The 17,901-nt window shown below is 38.7% G+C and overlaps 2 protein-coding genes across 3 annotated transcripts in view; one reads left to right on the top strand and one right to left on the bottom strand.

Moving 5' to 3' along the window:
- The window catches only part of GLS (glutaminase), a 348,826-nt gene that overhangs the window by 172,966 nt on the left and 157,959 nt on the right, over window positions 1-17,901 (bottom strand). The gene's annotated exons all lie outside the window — the stretch shown is intronic.
- STAT4 (signal transducer and activator of transcription 4) overlaps window positions 1,364-17,901 on the top strand; it is a 43,754-nt gene continuing 27,216 nt past the window's right edge. For both annotated transcript variants that reach the window (XM_081322297.1, XM_081322296.1), the window contains exons 1-7: window positions 1,364-1,777; window positions 8,791-8,919; window positions 10,184-10,328; window positions 12,118-12,216; window positions 13,280-13,372; window positions 14,528-14,606; window positions 16,229-16,314. In XM_081322297.1, the coding sequence (XP_081178423.1) occupies window positions 8,792-8,919; window positions 10,184-10,328; window positions 12,118-12,216; window positions 13,280-13,372; window positions 14,528-14,606; window positions 16,229-16,314 (630 nt within the window). In that variant the 5' untranslated portion in view covers window positions 1,364-1,777; window position 8,791. The remainder of the gene's footprint in view (window positions 1,778-8,790; window positions 8,920-10,183; window positions 10,329-12,117; window positions 12,217-13,279; window positions 13,373-14,527; window positions 14,607-16,228; window positions 16,315-17,901) is intronic.

Here is a 17,901-nt window from a genome sequence, read left to right as displayed (position 1 = left end):
CGGACTCCTTCAAAGTTACAACAGCACTAAAAAATGTGACTAACGATTGCTTTTCTCGGTTACCACTTTGCAACATCCATTGTGCGATCAAAATTCAAACGCTTGGCAAGGATTCATATTTATGACCTTTGCCATCTAAACACCTTTTGCAACCTTCGGATGGCCCAAGATCTCCAGTCCTTTCGCCGCGGCCTCAAAACACTACTTTTCCACCTGGCTGACCTGGACTGACAGGGATTTTAATTATGTTTACAATTTTAACTCTAATCTTTAATTTATTTCAATTTTTAATTTTAATTTACTGTGCAGAGACCTTTAATTTTTGTTGTTGTTAGCCGCGCTGAGTCCCTCGGGAGATAGGGTGGGATATAAGTCAAATAAATAAATAAATAAATAAATAAATAAATAAATAAATAAATAAATAAATAAATAAATAAATAAATAAATAAATAAATAAATAAATAAATAAATAAATAAATAAATAATAAATAAACTTCTGACCAAGCAAACTCAATGGGGACACCAGATTCACTTAACAATCAGGTTAAACCTATCAACTGCAATGATGGGCTCAGTTCTGGTTGTTACGTTGAGCACTAACTGTACTTTTTACATCTTGTCCATAAAGTTCAGCTGACAGTCCACTGAGCCGCTAAGGCTAAGGGGTATCATTTGGTTTCCGGCTTGTCTTGAGAAGTTTCCCAAAGTGCCTTAAGAGGGAAGGTCCTTCAGGGTTATCCGCCCAGTATTTTTCCCCTCACCCAGTAAGCCACAAAAAGAGTCTCTTAGCTATCCGGGAAAGGGAGGGCTTCTCACTGCGGTGAGCTGCAATTTTCAGAGCAGACCTGAACCCCCAAAGTAGCACGCCTCGCACCTCTTTCAGCAACCTCCTGAGGATGTAACTCGGGGAGGGGAGGAGCAAGCTTGAGGACGGCGGTGGGGCTTTCTCCCTAGGGTCAGCATAGGTCAAATCTGCCAGCGCGCCCTTGCTTCGAAGAAAACCCAGGCGCCGCGCGAGCGGGCGCGCGAAGAAATAATAATAATAAACCTTTATTGCCAAAGTACAACATGTGTACATTGAGATTAGCTGAGCCTCCCCCCCCCTGCTCTCTCCCCCCAACACACAGTGACAACAAACCCTCCATCCCACCACACTACGTGAACCAACTACACCAGCGTTTCCCAACCTTAGGAACTTGAAGATGCGTGGACTTCAACTCCCAGAATTCCCCAGCCAGCATAGCTGGCTGGGGAATTCTGGGAGTTGAAGTCCACGCATCTTCAAGTTCCTAAGGTTGGGAAACGCTGAACTACACCACACACCGGCCTCCCGAGTCAATTCTGCATAAGATTATGTCCCATTTAAAAGCGAGGTAGAGGAGGGGAAAAAGAAAGAAAGAAAGGAAAAAAAAACCCCTTCAGAGGAAGTAGCGCTTCGAGACAAGCAGAGACTTTGGCAAAAGGCCCGAAGGGAGGGGGGGGGAAACTCCCCACTTTTCTCCCGCCTCGCGCGCGCTCTCCTCCGCCTCCTCCCTCCCTCCCTCGCGCTTCCTCCCCGGGTGACGTCGCCCGCAAGCAAGTTCCCCGAACCGAGGGCGCGCGCCCACCCTTAAAAGAAGAGCCGAAGCTTCTGCGGCGGGGCGGCGTCGCTTCGCACCTGCAGCCGCGAGGGAGCCAAAAGGGGGGGCCGGGAGGATCGAAAGATCGGAGGCTTTCTAACCATCCCTTGGGGAGCGCGCCGCCTGGGGCAGTCGGGGCAGCCGAGTTCATTCCCCAGGTAAAGCAGGGGAGGCGGGAGGGGGGTGTATATGTGTGTTTATGTGTAATGGGGATGGGGGGGTGGGGGTGGGGGTGGGAAATCTGCCATTAGTAGAAGGCGGCATCTCGGGATGAAGCCAAACCAAGCCCACGGCTGGAAGAAAAAGGCGCACGCCTCGGTTCAGTTGTACCGAGCCCTGCAAAATCCCCGCACTAAAATCAGCTTTCGGTCGAGGCTTTAAATCAGGGGTCTTCAAACTTGGCCCTTTTATGACTTGTGGACTTCAACTCCCAGAATTCCTCAGCCAGGCACGCTGGCTGAGGAATTCTGGGAGTTGAAGTCCACAAGTCATAAAAGGGCCAAGTTTGAAGACCCCTGCTTTAAATGTTCCGCAAGATCATTTGTTCTGCCCTGGACCGTTTTTTAATCTCCGGTTTTTTTTAAAAAAAAAATCAGCGTCAGGTAGTTTGTAGTGCAATCCTAGACGTGATCGTTCAGAAATAATTATAGATAGCACATTTAATGTCTACTTAAGCTTGGGGTGTGCCTTGGGCAAGGGGTAGGCAACCTTGGGTCTTTTATGACTCGTGGACTTCAACTCCCAGAATTCCTGAGCCAGGAAGTTATAAAAGAGCCAAGGTTGCCTAAGCCTGGCCTTGGGAATAAACTCCATAGAACAGTTGGCGGGACTTCTGGCGATTTTAAATCGCCACCCTCTAGAGTTAGCTTAGCCCATGCTAGGGCTAAGTCTAAGAGATGCCAGATCTAATGTGATACTATTAGAGGATCGAATGACAGAGGGCCTGAATTAAAAGGGTTCTTATGCATTATCTGGCCCAACCTCAGCTAAATGCAGGAATCCATGAAATCATCCCCCCCTCCCCCAAACAGGTGACTATCTACTGTAAGGCCAAAGGTGTCAGCCCAAAGGTGCTTTTTTCAGGAGGCAAAAAGTCCAGTTGCCTCGTGAAAAAAGCATCTTTGGGACAACGGTGGCCTGGATGTCTGAGAATCTCCATAAACATTTTATCTACTGTAATCCATTTTCTAAAACGTTCAGTAAGAGGGTAGCACCACTATTTTCGACAGACGGATTCATTGCAGAGCAGCTCTTCCTATCAAGAGGTTTCTCCTAATCTTCAGCCTTCTTTTTATATATTTTATTTAATTAATATTTAATAATTTAATTTAATTATTATTTCATTATTAATTATTTCATTTAATTTCAACTCATTCGACTCTGTCCTGTGCTTTGTTGCGACAGAGAACAAGTCCACCCTGTTTTGCACAGGAACAGCCTTTTAAATACTTATAGACTCCACTCATCTCTCCTCTCATATTTTTTTTTACAAGCTAAACCTGTAGTTCTTTTAACTGTGTCTCATAGAACTTTGTTTTCAAACCTCTTACCTCTTGATATCTCTCATTTGAATCCACTCCCGTTTCTTTAAGTTCCTTTTTAACCTGTGGACCCCAGTACTGGAAGCAATATTTTAAGCGTGGTCTAACTAGTGTAGAGTACACAGAATTACTACACTGTAATCAGTGCTTTTTTTGTAAAACAAAAAGGTGCCGGAACTCACAACCTGCCTTGCCTACCCTACAAGGTTCCATCCAAAAAAGGTGCCAGAACTCCGTTCTGAGCGTTCTATGAGAAAAAAAGCCCTGACTGTAATAATTTTGATGCAGTGAGAGCTAGGTTGGTGTAATGGTTAAGGCAGTGGTGCTGAACCTATGGCACGCATGCCAGAGGTGGCACTCAGAACCCTCTCTGTGGGCACCTGCACCATTGCCCCAGCCCCGCCTCCCCCGCAGCCCCTTCCTCACCAGCAGCCCCCCCCCGGAGGAAAGTCGCCCCTGGGCATCGCCCGCACGGAGCAGCGCAGCCAAGGACATGGCAGCCAAGCAGCAGGGACAAGACTCTTCCCTCACGCACTGTTGTGCACAGATGATGCCGCGGGGTGCGGCTGGAGGGCGTGGCCAACATAGCACTGCAGGGCCGCGTGGGTGATCTGCGGTGGGCCGTGGAGGCGGTAGGTAGCCCTGCGGCCAGGCAGGGAGTGGGGCAGGGGGTGGGCCGGTTTTGGGGCACTCAGTGTCTAAAAGGTTCGCCATCACTGGGTTAAGGCATCAGACTAAAAACCAGGAGATGGTGAGTTCTAGTTCTGCCTTCCTTTGGCAGGAAGCCAACTCTGTGAACTTGGTCCAGTTTCTCTCTCAATCATAGAAGGAGGCAGTGACAAGCCACTTCTGCAAATCTTGCCAATAAACCTATAGGGACTAGTCTTGGCAGTCACCAAAAGTCAGAATATGACTTGGAATAAGAAAAATGCTTGAAGGCACACATACACACCAATTTTAATGCAGTGCTTTTGTTAATGCGGTCAAAGGCTGTTTTGCGTTGTTTGCTGAGTTGTGCTTTCTTTCATGAGATGCCACATTCTGAGTGATACTGGTAGTTGTTAATGGAGTCCTGGTACTTTTAAAACTAAAGTTGCAAGATTATCTCCTAATCTAGGCAAAAACCATTTGAGTGCATAGTTTAATGGAGTTGCATATTATAATCACAGATGTTTTGTGGATGGCTTGTTTCACTATAGGTTATGCTATAATCAAAATGATTCATTTAGAAAAACATCAAGCTTCTCCTTGCAATACAATTGTATTTTGCAGAGTACTATAAAACAAACATATTAAATATATAATAAACAAAACTAAGACTCTAATTCTCTGTATGCTTCTCTGGGATTAAATCCCACTGACTTTTGTAGAGTTTATTTCTGTATAGTATGATTTACTTTTGCAGAGGACATATCAAATATTTTATGTGATTTTATGCACAGTAACATATGCAGTTTTTAGTTGGTCATGGTTAGTAAACGTGTTCATAATTGCATTTTTATTGGTTGGCCAATACTTTGCACACATTTTCTTACAGATAATACTGTAGTTCTTTTCTGAGTTCAACATTATTCTTTGTAGATTGTGTGTATGTGTGTGCGTGTGTGTGAGAGAGATGATACAGACTCATCCAGCATTTCTATAAGTACTCTTATTAAAATATTAAGCTTAAAGCAACTTTTTCATTTTAGGTTTTAAACTCCTTGCTGAACCATGAAATTTGTAATCACAATTATCTTCTAATGACACAATGAACTTGTAATCACAATGAATTACGATAGCCCTACTATGTTATTCCATATAATGATTCTGTTAGCCCAAACAGCAAATTGAGAGTCCCTCAAATGCTGCAGTGGATTATTGCTCTGTTCAATACTGTATCAGTAAGAACCAAATTACCTATGTTCACAGACCTAAAATAAATTGCAGAATATGGGTGTCAAATATAAACATGCATTTAATGGAAATTCTGTGAAACTTTCCTATCCCTTGCAGCTATGTGCTTTTCCCCTAGAGTGATTGGAGAATTGTCCCAAATCTTACAAATTTTGGGAAAGAGCATACAGCTGCAAGGGATAGGAAACTTTCACAGAATTCCTATTAAATGCAAAACATTTAAAGAGACAGAAAAGAAATAACTTCCAACCTTCATCACAAGAAGTATAAACAATTTTAGTAACTTATCATTTCCTTTTAGAATACAACAAATGGTATCTTCTTTCCATATCCCATCTTCAATCTTCGTTGAAGTATTGGCTCCACTTTTCACAAAGTTATATTCAATCCACCATTTCTTCCTCTGAAAGAAAAACTATTAAGAAATAAAATTAGGAATAACTCTATATTATCTGTGTTTTTCATCTGAAAGCATCCTAGTAACGTTTAGGCCAGGGGTCTTCAAATTTGGCCCTTTTATGACTTGTGGACTTCAACTTCCAGAATTCCTCAGCCAGCCTGGCTGAGGAATTCTGGGAGTTGAAGTCCACAAGTCATAAAAGGGCCAAGTTTGAAGACCCCTGGTTTAGGCTTTGTGGTATTTCCAGAGGCAGGATGGTCTACTCTGGGAGGCTGATCCATCCAAAATGGCTAATAACTTTTGGAATCGTCTGTGTCTTCTGTTGCCATTTGTTTTACTGAAATCTTAGTCAACGTTTGATGTTAGGAAGTGAAATGGCTAGAGTCATAGAGCTGGAAAAGTTGGGATGAATATAATCAAATACATATTAGATAGAGTCTGTTCAGTGAAGTGGCAAAAAAGTTTATTTCTCTGTTAGCACAGGAATTATTCCATGCAAGCTAGCAGTATTGGCCTGTGCTTAGCATCTTGTTATGGCCAGTTTCTAAAGCCTTCCTTTCCAATTTGATTTGGATGCTACTATAAGAATAATATTAGGCAGTACATGTTTAGCTCCTAATTGTCCAGTTAAATTGGATGAATTTTAGCTTAGGTAGCTTGAAGGGTTTTGGAGATAAGATGTCAGCTATGTGTGCGTTTGACTCTTGCTCCTCCTATTTAATGGGAGCAGCTAGTAGTGGACAAACCGAGTGGAATCTCATTGTAGAAAAAGGTGTTTCCTGCATGATAGAATCTGGGATAAAACTGTTGTTTGAAGAAATCTTTTATTGTAGTATTCCATTCACTCTCAAACATTCCACTTATAGATATAGTTCTTACATACTTCATGGCTTCTCAGCTCAGATTATGTTTTAATTACAGCACACCTGGATTACTTCAATGCTCTGCCCATAAAGCTTACTTTAAAGGCTATTTGAAAACTCAAGTTTATCCCGAATCCAGTGCACGTGGAGCTTATCAGTTTTCTGTTTGAAAAGCTGCATTGGCACCCAATTTATTAACAAAAGAAATTCAATCTTGGGTGATTGCATTATAGACCATGAATGCTTTAGACCCAGGACTTTGAACAGCTATTACTTGCTGTATCAATTTGCCATTTAAATCATTATCATCTTAACGTCCATTTAGTTGGGACCAAGAAGAGTGGGTGTTTCTTCAGTTGCATCTAATCACAGCACAAGCATGCCCAAACAGTCTTTTTTTTCATGTCATGTCCTCATGATGTTGCCTTCATGTCGTGCCTAGCCGTGGTGGCGCAGTGGTTAGAATGCAGTACTGCAGGCTAATTCTCCTGTCTGCCGATTGCCAGCAGTTTGGCAGTTTGAATCTCACCAGGCTCAAGGTTGACTCAGCCTTCCATCCTTCCGAGGTCAGTAAAGGACCCAGATTGCTGGGGGCAATATGCTGACTCTGTAAACTGCTTAGAGAGGGCTGTAAAGCACTGTGAAGCGGTATATAAATCTAAGTGCTATTGCTATTGCTAGCCAATACCAGAGGAAGCTTAAAGCCATCTTTTGCTGTTCCAGGTTTAAAAATAGCTTTTTCCCTCTTTTCCCAACACAGTTTTGACCATGGAGATAGTCTGACAGACCTCATCAGTGATCTGGTTGCTGATGGGTTGAGGGTTATGATCTGTCCAGCTGTTCCATGGCAGTTTTCCTGAGTATGAAATCTGATATACTTCACTGATTGTCTACTCTAGTTGGTGTCACAATCTGGTGATCCCTAGAGGCCAGATCATCCTGGTACCTATCAGCATCATCCACTGCACTTCCAACTCTTGAGATTCTGTGATCCTCAGTTTCCTTTCTGTATTTATCGAGAACTGCATTTAAAATGGTTAAAATCAATAACAAAGAGCCAGTTTGGTAAGTGGTTAAGGGATCAGGCTAGATATCAAGAGACCGTGAGTTCTAGTCCTACATAAGGCACAAAGCCAGACCTTGGGCCAGTCCCTTTTTCAGCCCTAGAAAGGAGACGACGGCAAACTATTTCTGAAATTTTGTCAAGAAAGACAAGTCCCAGCAGTCGCCTGGAGTCAACACTGACTCCAAGGCACACCTTCCCCCCCCCAAATTAATATTTCTGAATGTTGTTCCTTTATTTTATTGCTTTTTGAAATCTGTCTTTTGAGTAGTATTTTAAGTGAGAGTCATGTCAATATCTTAGACAGATAGTTTAAATGAATAAATATTCTGCATTAGCAGAATTGTAAAGGTATTATAATAAGAAATAGAAAGCATTTTTTAAAATAAAATCGAGAAAATAGAATTGCACCACGCAAAGGGCAGATGTCCTCTGTCAAAATCAATGGTCATACCTCTTTCTTTACAATATGCCCTTGTTTGTTCTCACGTGCAGCAGCCAGGTGGTGTATAGGGATAATAAAGCAATGTCAACTGGATTTTGTTAACATTCTGGCTAATAACAAGTATTGTCTTCCAATACTAAATATGGGATTTCAGCAACAGGACTCCCAAGTGTGCTTTAGAAACAATCTTCTCTATTTTTCTACTGCTGATGCTTCAGGAATTGTATACTACAGTACATTTTTTTTCTTCGAGAAAAAGAGGGGGAAAGAAAGCATAACTCCCAACCTGCACCACGTTTTGAAGTATTGGAATAGCACACACAGATATAAGTAGCAATAGCAGTAGCACTTAGATTTATATACCTCTCCATAGTGTTTTACAGCACTCTTTAAGTGATTTACAGAGTCAGCATATTGCCCCCAACAGCCTTGGTCCTCATTTTACCGGCCTCAGAAGGATGAAAGTGTGAGTCAACCTTGAGCTGGTCAGGATCGAACTGCTGGCAGTTGGCAGAATTAGCCTGCAATACTGCATTCTAACCACTATGCCAAAAGTAGAGATTTTAAGCAGGGCCAATAGACTGTTACTGTCTGTCAGACTATAGCCATAATATTTACAGTGCCAAAATTGGATAACGTATGAAATTATCTTAGTAATTAATACATTTCTTACTTTCAAAGTGATAAACTATGTTCATTCAACAATATAATTTCCTTAATACAAAGGAAACTGGGACAAAATATGAAATAACTATATCCTTCAAACTTTGCATATATGGTTTACCTCTAACCAGCAACTTTCATTTGTCTGAAAAGGAGAGTAGCTGTTAAGTCCTCTCTGAATTTTTCTTACCTGGCAATTTTGCAAAATCATACTGGGCAGCTATTCTGGAAATTGCAATCCAACATATTCGAAAGATATCATCTTTCTTATCTCAAAAAAGCAAGCCTATTTCTTTTTAGCATGTCTCAGTGGAATCAAGTGCAGCAGTTGGACCCCTGTTTTTTAGAGCAAATAGACCAGATTTACGATGACATCTTTCCCATGGAAATTCGACATCTTTTAGCACAGTGGATCGAAAGCCAGGACTGGTAAGTTTGGATTTTTTTTCTTCCTTTTCTGCCTTGAATATTAGGGCACTGCTGAATAGGTAGATATAGTTTGCATTATATTTACTGTTGAATGTTTCTCAACTTTGTCAACTTGAAGATGTGTGGACTTCAATGCCCAGAATTCCTCAGTCAGAATTCCACAACTTGCCAGTTAGGAATTCTGGGAGTTGAGGTCCACACATCTTCAAGCTGCCAAGTTTGAGAAGCTCTGTTATATACAAATATAGCTTCCTGGGCAGACACCACCACCCCGCTTCTTGGGAATACAGTTATTTTATTATCCAAGTGAAAATAAAATATTGTTTTGCATCACAATCTGTGGGTGTACATGTTTAAGCAGCATTAAACGAGTAAACTTTCAATAGACTTAACAAATAGTTCAAAACCTACCAAATTAATAGTACAATAATTTTACATAATTTCATATTCCATAAACTTGCTCCCATCAAGCATAATTTGGAAAGTATATAATAAAATATGACCATATCTTTATGAATTAATGTTCCCTCTCTTTCTATATTTTTGTCATTGTTATAGCCATTTTGTTACCTACAAAGAAAGTTCAGTGAATATATTAACCCATTTAATGTTTGAAATAATCATTCTATTATGATTAGTCTTTGATACTGAAAGATATATGGAAATAAACATGTCAAACTATAAAATATTTTGGTTTATAAAATGCACCCTGAGAATTGTTTTTAGAGGAAGTGTAGAGTACTTCTTTTTGTCAACACAGCTGTATCCAGATTCAAAACTCTAGATAGTACATATGAGCAATTATTAATTCTAATGATTAATTTTAAATTAATTCTCCATCCTTTCTTCACTCCTACACAGACAGAAATCAATATATTGATAATATTCTGACATTTATGGTCAGATGTTAATTTTCATAAGCAGTTTATCAGTTTTCTATTTTAATGTTAGGACTACATATTACATACAAATTGAAAATATATATGTGTACAAATTTTTAAAAAGCAAACTGAGAATTTTATTAGCTCTTTCAATCCTATATCTACATTATTTTATTTTATTTTAACTTTATAATATTATAATAATATTCTGTATATAATTTACATTATATACAGAATATTTTTTTTAGATTAAAAACAGAATTTGTATAACCAATTTGTTGGCCTCCCATTTAGTGCCTAATATTTCTCTTGAACAAATGATTTTGAAAACAGTACTATTTTTGATATATGTATATTTTTCTTATTTATTTCCTGTTGCAAAGGGAATCTGCCTATAGCAATGAGTCCACAGCAGCAATGCTGTTGCATAACTTATTCATAAAACTGGATGAGCATTTAGAGCGTGTTTCTCAGGAGAAGAATCTCCTTTTGATACATAACCTAAAGAAAGTCAGAAGAGTTCTTCAGGTGAGTTTAAAAAAGAATTGCAAAGAAATCTCCTGCAGATTTACATTTTGAAATGTAAAAGAAGCTGCAAACATGCAGTACTTTCTGATATAAACTACGCAGTCTTCATTATTGATAGAGTATATACTGCACGTATCCATTATATAAACTATAAATGTGCATTGCACTGTGAAATTGGAATGAATGCTATGCAATAAATGTCAGTGACCAAGTCAAAGCCTGATAAAAAGAAAGTAATAAATGATGATAGAATATTGAAAAAAGAGTGAGTTGTAGTGTAGCCACAGAAATATTACAATATGGATGTGGTTTGTTTATGGAGTGGATATGAATTTTTTTTAATGTGTGTGAAGATTAACTTTGCCTGACAATTTGAAAAAGGCCATTATTGTTCCCCTATACAAAGGCTGCAGAAGATTTCAGACAGATTGCAAAAACAAACACCCAAAATTACAGGAGGAATTTGTTTATTAACCGAGAAGGTGTTTGGTAGAATTCTGATCAAAAGGGTATGAAATGACAATGAGCAAAATTTGGAAAGAGCAGCATGGCTTTGTTACAGACAAAGGGTTACAGAGTTAAGATTTTTACTCAAATTATATATTCAGCTATGTGTGTATTGACCATGATGTGCAAAAACCAACTTCTCTCTGGTGTGCCTGAATCTTTTTCAGCATTATACTTCTCCTCCATAAGTTAGTAAGCTGTACCTAAACTAAAAGCCATAAACCTTAATCTTAAATATATGAGGGTAATTCATTCTATTCTGCTGAGGATCAATAGCTGTCAGCCTTGATGGCAGCAGGTGTCAAGCTCAAAACCAAGAATGATAACATGGTAAATCTTCCAAGCTGAGTTCTTTATTCTTTAACACTTACAGACAAAATTTTGCCAGACTGGGAACTCCACTGTCTCATCTACAGTATACGAACTGTTAGTAAAGGGCTTCTTCATTCTGTTTCTCTCACACCCAATATCTGGACTGATTTGCTTCTTACTTCTCTGGAAGGCACCCTTCCCTCCTGGGAATCAACCTTCTTACTAGATCCCATTGGAGTAGGGCTGCCTTTGAAGGCCATGTGCCGGGAGACTAGAGGGCTTCCTTGTATGATTGGTTGGCCACCATGAGGACAGATTGACTAGATGGATCAAGGATCCCATCCAACAGAGCACCATCTATGTTCTTATATTAAGATATTTTGTGCTGGTCAAAGTCCTTTCTATTAAGTCAGATTCCGATATGGGAGAATTGGTAGAATTGAAGGTTAGGAAAAGAGAGGATAAAAGAACATCAGTATATAAAGATTTAAACGAAAGCCAGAAATTAACCTCTCAGTGATGCACACAACAATCACCCAAGTTTATTGGTAAAATAGCCCAGCTGTACTGCCTTAAAGAATTTAATATCTTGTGAGCTTCATGTAAGCTTTTTATGAAAGACTAAGTGGGTAAGAAACGTATTGGCAGCATGTGGATACAATGATAGTGAAAAATTCAGATACTGAATGTCTTGTCTACCTTTTGTTAGAGAACCAAATACAAGTTTGAGAGAAACAGTGCAGACGAAATGGGGAAAATAAAGAAATGATAAAACAGAGTATGAGTATTCAGAGAGAGACTACGATTCATATAATTAACTTCATGCATGCAATGACATATATTACATATTTATCAAGAATGGACCTGAATTTTCTCTAATGACTTCATGGCTGGTCTACTGTATGTGGCCAATTTCTGCTATAGGATATGGATTAGATCTTTCTTATTTTTCTTTAACTTTGTTTTTCAGGCAAAATATCAAAGTAATCCTCTACATATAGCACTGGTTATTTCAAACTGTTTAAGAGAAGAAAGAAGAGTATTGGCTTCAGCCAGTATGCCAGTTCAGGTAATTTTTGTGAAGATGACCTGGAGGAGGAGGAGGAGGAGGAGGAGGAGGAGGAGGAGGAGATAGAAGGAATGCCCATCAAATCTGCAAAGCTTCAATATAATCATACTTTAGAAGACTGGGTCAAGTTTAAAAGGATCTTTTTAGGTTTGAACAATGGTCCTAAACCCATAAAAATGCTGTTCAGTAGTAAGAAATATAAGATTTGCCTTATAAAAGAATGCCCCCGTTTCCTTCCCCCCCCACACACAAAGCGATAGTACTTATGAGAAAAATCTACAAGGATCTGAGAATGAGCCTGAGACAGCAGTCTGTTGCAGTTGCCAAAAAAAAAAATAAATCAATGCAATCTCAGCTGCAGCCTGTGGTAGTTCTATTTCTAAAGATTACTAATCAAAAACCTGAGTCCAGTTGTGGTTACCACAGTACAAGAAGGATGCTGAGGAACTGGAAATAGAAAAGTTGGGCAAATAACGAGAGAGATCTACGTGGTAGATCAGGGGTGTCAAATTGGCAGCGTCACACGCAGGCCCACACCCACCCTGGCTTTGCAAAGGCAAAAAACATCATGATACATCGTGATACATCACGTGATGCAATTGAGTTTGACACCCGTGTGGTAGATCAACTGAAGCTTCATGGAATAGTTTCCCTGTATCCTTTTCTTTTTTTAAGTTGAGAGATGAGAAGATGTACTGATGTTCTTCATTTTAATGTTTTTCCTTTGAAATAAATTCTGTACTATGCAGAGGTTTCAGGTTACTAAGCATATCTTGATTTGCCACTGAATGCACTTTTAAAACTTTCCTTTGGGCTGTTTTTAGCTCACAATTAATATACCTGTGGCAGTCCAGTTATTTCCATTTACCAGCAATATTTTTTGTAACTTGATTCCCACATGTATATTTTGCCTTTGAAAAAGCTGAACAAACGGGAACTATTACCAAAAGCTAATTGGCCTTATTGAATTTAATCCGTTCCCTCTCACTAAAACTTGTCATTAAATAATCTGTGCTAAATGGGATAGTATTAATAAACTGATTTGTCAAAATTCTTTTTCTAGGGACCGCTAGAAAAGTCACTACAAAACTACTTGGGTTCAGAAAGGCAAAGAAAAATTGAGCTCAAGGGTTCTGAAATTAAGAACAGTACACAGGCAAGTTATTAGTTTGTACATCTAATATTTGATATATCAACGATCTCACATACAAGTAATCCACTCTTAACAACTGTTCAAAGTTACAATGAACCCCACCCCACCCCCCAAAAAATGGTATTTACAACCCAGTTCTGGAGTTCCGACAGTGGAACACACACCCTGCGGTCGCCCAGTTTCCAGCAAAAAACAACCACTTCATTTGCTTAACAACCATTGCAAAAAAGATTGTAAAATCAGGTTGGTCATAAGGGTGCCTCAACTTATGACCATCATGACTTAGGACTGAAATTTGGGCTGCATTACTGTGAGTTGAGGATTACCTATAGGGGTGCCAATTATTTTTATATGGGTTAGGTTTGATGGTAATTTGAAACTAGATCCAGAGGTACAGAAGAATGAAATGATATATGATGGAAATTGGACTGTTGCCCTTTTGTGGTACAGTACAGGTGAGGCATAACTCATTGAGATGTCCCCATTCAGAGCTCTGACCTGAAAATTGTTATTGTTAATTTATCAGGGGTAGAAGGTTTCTTTGCAGCTATATCCCAGTACTTGAGAATGCTGTCCACTAATTCTGTTTCACTGATACTCTTGGAAGCTGGCAAATTAATCCAAGGCAGGGAAGGCTTCTTTGGAATTATGAACCCCTGCAAAAATCCTTTTAAGTACATAGTATTGCCCTCTTGAATTCAGCTGATCTCCTCTCACTGAAACTAACTTTTTGTCCTATGAGCTGTACTGTTTGATTAAAAACAAAAGAGAAATTTAAGACTGCAGTTCTGTGCACGCTTATCTAAGCATAAGCACCAGTGAACAAATTGGAACTTGCTTCTGAATAGACATGCATAGATGCACTATATATCTACAGCATGTGATACAGCATGATACACTTAGTGTGATAAGGTACCATTTACAGTGTTTTGCTGAATAAACTAAAATTGCTTGGTTGGGTAAAAATCAATCCACTTTTTGGTTTAGTATGATTTGTAATCCCAGCTACTTTTCCCACTAAGGAAGAAGATAGCAATTGTAGCATTTCCATTCCATTTCAGAGAAACTCAAGCTTCTTAGGAATGTTATTATTGTCTGCTTAAAGCTATGGACTATATTAGATCCACTTACTACTCAATGCATTTAATCTGAAAACAGCTGACAGAACAAGACATCAAATATTTAGAAGATTTGCAAGAGGAGTTTGACTTCAGATTTAAAACTATATGCAACATAGGTAAGCTATGAAGGAAAAATGCTGGTTTTCAAACTTGCATGTGTTTAAAAATTGGCTGTTAGTTCTATACCTAGGCTATAGGTTTTCATTGAAATTTTCACTGTCTTCTTTTTGGAGTGAGGGGCAGGCTTTGATTAAGACTCAGACTACTATTGATGCATACTTCCTGCAAAATAAATTCCCAGTAAAATATGCCTAACATTTTAGCTTAATGCATTCTACATCCAGAAAAATATTAGTCCAGCTAAAATTGTGCCCCTCTGCATTTTAATCTGGAGATAAGTATTTTTTTTATTTTATTTTAATTCCATTTATATCCCGCCCTTCTCCGAAGACTCAGGGCGGCTTACAAGCTTAGCAGTAGCCTTCATTCTATGTATATGCCTGCTTATTAGGGCTTTCACACACACCCCAGCGGCATTATTACAAAGTCAGCTTAATTGCCCCCAACAATCTGGGTCCTCATTTTACCTACCTGGGAAGGATGGAAGGCTGAGTCAACCCTGAGCCTGGTGGGATGCGAACCTGCACTAATTGCAGGCAGCTGGTGTTACTTAAGGAGGCATTAGCCCACTGCTCCACCAAGGCTCTCAAGTATCCCTGAGATTAGTGGTATGTATTTATGTATGAAGATACACCTTCATTTTCTATCACTTTAATGTTTTAAGTCACATTGTGGCTATAATATTTTGTATGTGTAATTCCTTATTTTTTTAATTTAAATGAGTTCCAGCAGTCAGACCAATAGGGGAAAGAAGATTCTTAATTAATTTGTTTTTAATGGGATTCTTTATTTATGTATTAACAGCAGTTACATACTGCTCTAATATAAAAGATTACAGGTTGTGTTCACAAATGGCTAGAAATGAAAATGAATTTCTAGCTGTAACAGTCCTAAGCTTTTTTTTAAATTTAAATAAAATGGCAGGAAAATTCAGGGTTATTTAAGAGTTCCATGTAATTCGTCTTTTACTCTGGATGGTTTAAGGTTAACAAATGGTTAGCGATAAACAGCAATGGGTTCATTTCTCTGAGTCACCCCATTTAGAACTAGAGATAAACTTTCCATATTTGCATACTCCAAAATGCATACAGCCCAGGAGAATCATAATAGGTTTGTTCCTTCAAAAATTCAGCTATGAGAGAAAAAGAACTTTGGACAGAAGAGATCTTTAACAATCTTCTTGTTAATGACTTGTTCAAAATTGTCCTCTCCAACCTGGGTTTATTCATCACTGAGGAAAAGAGGCAGAGCTTACAGATCAAATGATAGTTGTTGGCTGGTTATTATTGGAAAAAAGGCATTTAGTTTTAAAATCTAAAAGAACTAGACAAAATATTCAGAACACTGACAGGGTATCGATTTTGGTTAATGTTCACTCTCTTTTCAAAAACATACGTAGACAAAGTAAGGCATAATATATTAAGATAGCATACCATAATGTATTTATAAACTTAATGGGTGATACAGGTTTATGTTTATCTAACATTGGTTGCAGGCAAAGTAATAGTGCAGTAGGAAAAAAAATGAAAACACGCTGCCTTAAAATTACTTGCACATACTGTTTTGACTGGTTTCCCCGGTCTTATGCTTCATACATATTCTACATATCTCCTTTTAGAACAGAATGACAAAAACAGTCCTGTCATGAAGCAGGAGATGCTGTTGTTGCAGGAAATGCTCAATACCATAGACTACAAGAGAAAGGTTGGTTCAATTGTTTGTCATTTATATACTTCGTTGAGCTTAAAGTCATTATGGAAGGTCTTTTTTTTCTACTTACAAATTAAAAAGTACCGGTAATTCCAAATTTACACAAAAAAAGCCAATACACTTAGTTCTTAAAATTGGGCCATGTTTTTCAGAACTTCTTGTTGGTTTTTCATTAATTTATCTCTGGGCGACTTCTCAGTAAAAACTGAGAATGCTCAAATTTTCTCACAGAGGAACAGGGGAGGGAGGGAGGAGATAGCAGAAATCTCCACACAACACTGAAGCAAGGCCTAATTTATTTACATCTAATAACTGCTCCAGTCATCTTAATATTTTGACTGGTTTTTCTCAACCTTGGCAAGTTTCAGAAGGATAGATTTAAGATGGGTGGACTTTCTCGGATTTTCCCAGCTAGTCTTGGAAGTTGAAGTCCCGCCCATCTTAAATTTGCCAAAATCGAGAAACACTGATTTAAATATACATATACTGTATATTACAATATACTGTATTGCTATTTGATAGCTATAATACAGCAAATCTTGGACAAGAACACATACATTGAATGTTTAATTGCTACACAGAGTAATTGTATGGTTTAAAAGGTATAGAATTACTAGACACTTCAGAAGCAAAAGTCAAACTTTTTTTGGTTGGGGCTGTCCTTTCCTAAAATTATTTTTGGTCTTCAAAGGCTTCAGAAGGTTTCAGTGAAGATGAGGTCATATTGCTACAGTGGGCAAAGCTGTAATTTATTTTTTTTTGGCTTGGTTGAAAATATTTTCAAGGATGGGGAAGGGATTTTTTTTGTAGAAAATAGATAAGGTGATCTCTTTAGAGCCTAACTTACCTCTTCCATTGCTTAAACTCAAAAAGAAAAGGGACAATTTTTGCTGCTGAATTTCAACAGCCTAATGCTGGAGTGCTAGTTACTTTTAACAGAAGGTTTCCCAAATATTTTATTTTTCCCAAATGTTTTGTTTAGCAATGCCAATATCATCATTCTTTTGAAATCTTCAATGTATATTTGCTTTGAAAGATTAGACTGAGATTTTGTTCAGGCTAAAGATTTTTTCAAAATGTATGTGTATTTTAAAATGTACGGTATGTGGATGTTCATTTCAAACATTTAATATACATAGCAGTCAATTTTAGACGTTACAAAGAAAATGTTACTTGCTCTTTCTTACTTCCAACGTTGCTGAACAAAATACTTGGTAAATGAGAATGTCAGTTGCAGCTGGCAGTCTGTTGTGTCAAAAGGTTAAGTCGTGGGAATCAAGATACTCAAGAAATAAGTTGTACGCAATACAATTTGGCAAGTTAAAACCTCAAAATAAAACTTGAGAAGATGGTGTTATCTTGGGGCGGGGGGGGGGAAACCCAACCAACTCTGTTCCCCCAGCCAAAGGAGCAAAATAACCACCCTATTCATCACCCTAACCCAAGGCTGGAGTTTTTGAAGACCACTAAGGTGAGAGCCATGCAAATGACTGGATACAGCTAGTAGTATCTCAGCAATGTTTGTTGTGAATGATCTGACTGGGCAGCACTTTCTCACTGCCTTGTTTTTTATTTGGTAAC

The sequence above is a fragment of the Vipera berus genome, assembly GCF_964194415.1.
Source record: "Vipera berus genome assembly, chromosome: 1".
Lineage (NCBI taxonomy): Eukaryota > Metazoa > Chordata > Lepidosauria > Squamata > Viperidae > Vipera > Vipera berus.
The sequence above is the reverse complement of the archived record's forward strand: the minus strand, read 5'-3'. Positions and strand labels throughout refer to the sequence as shown.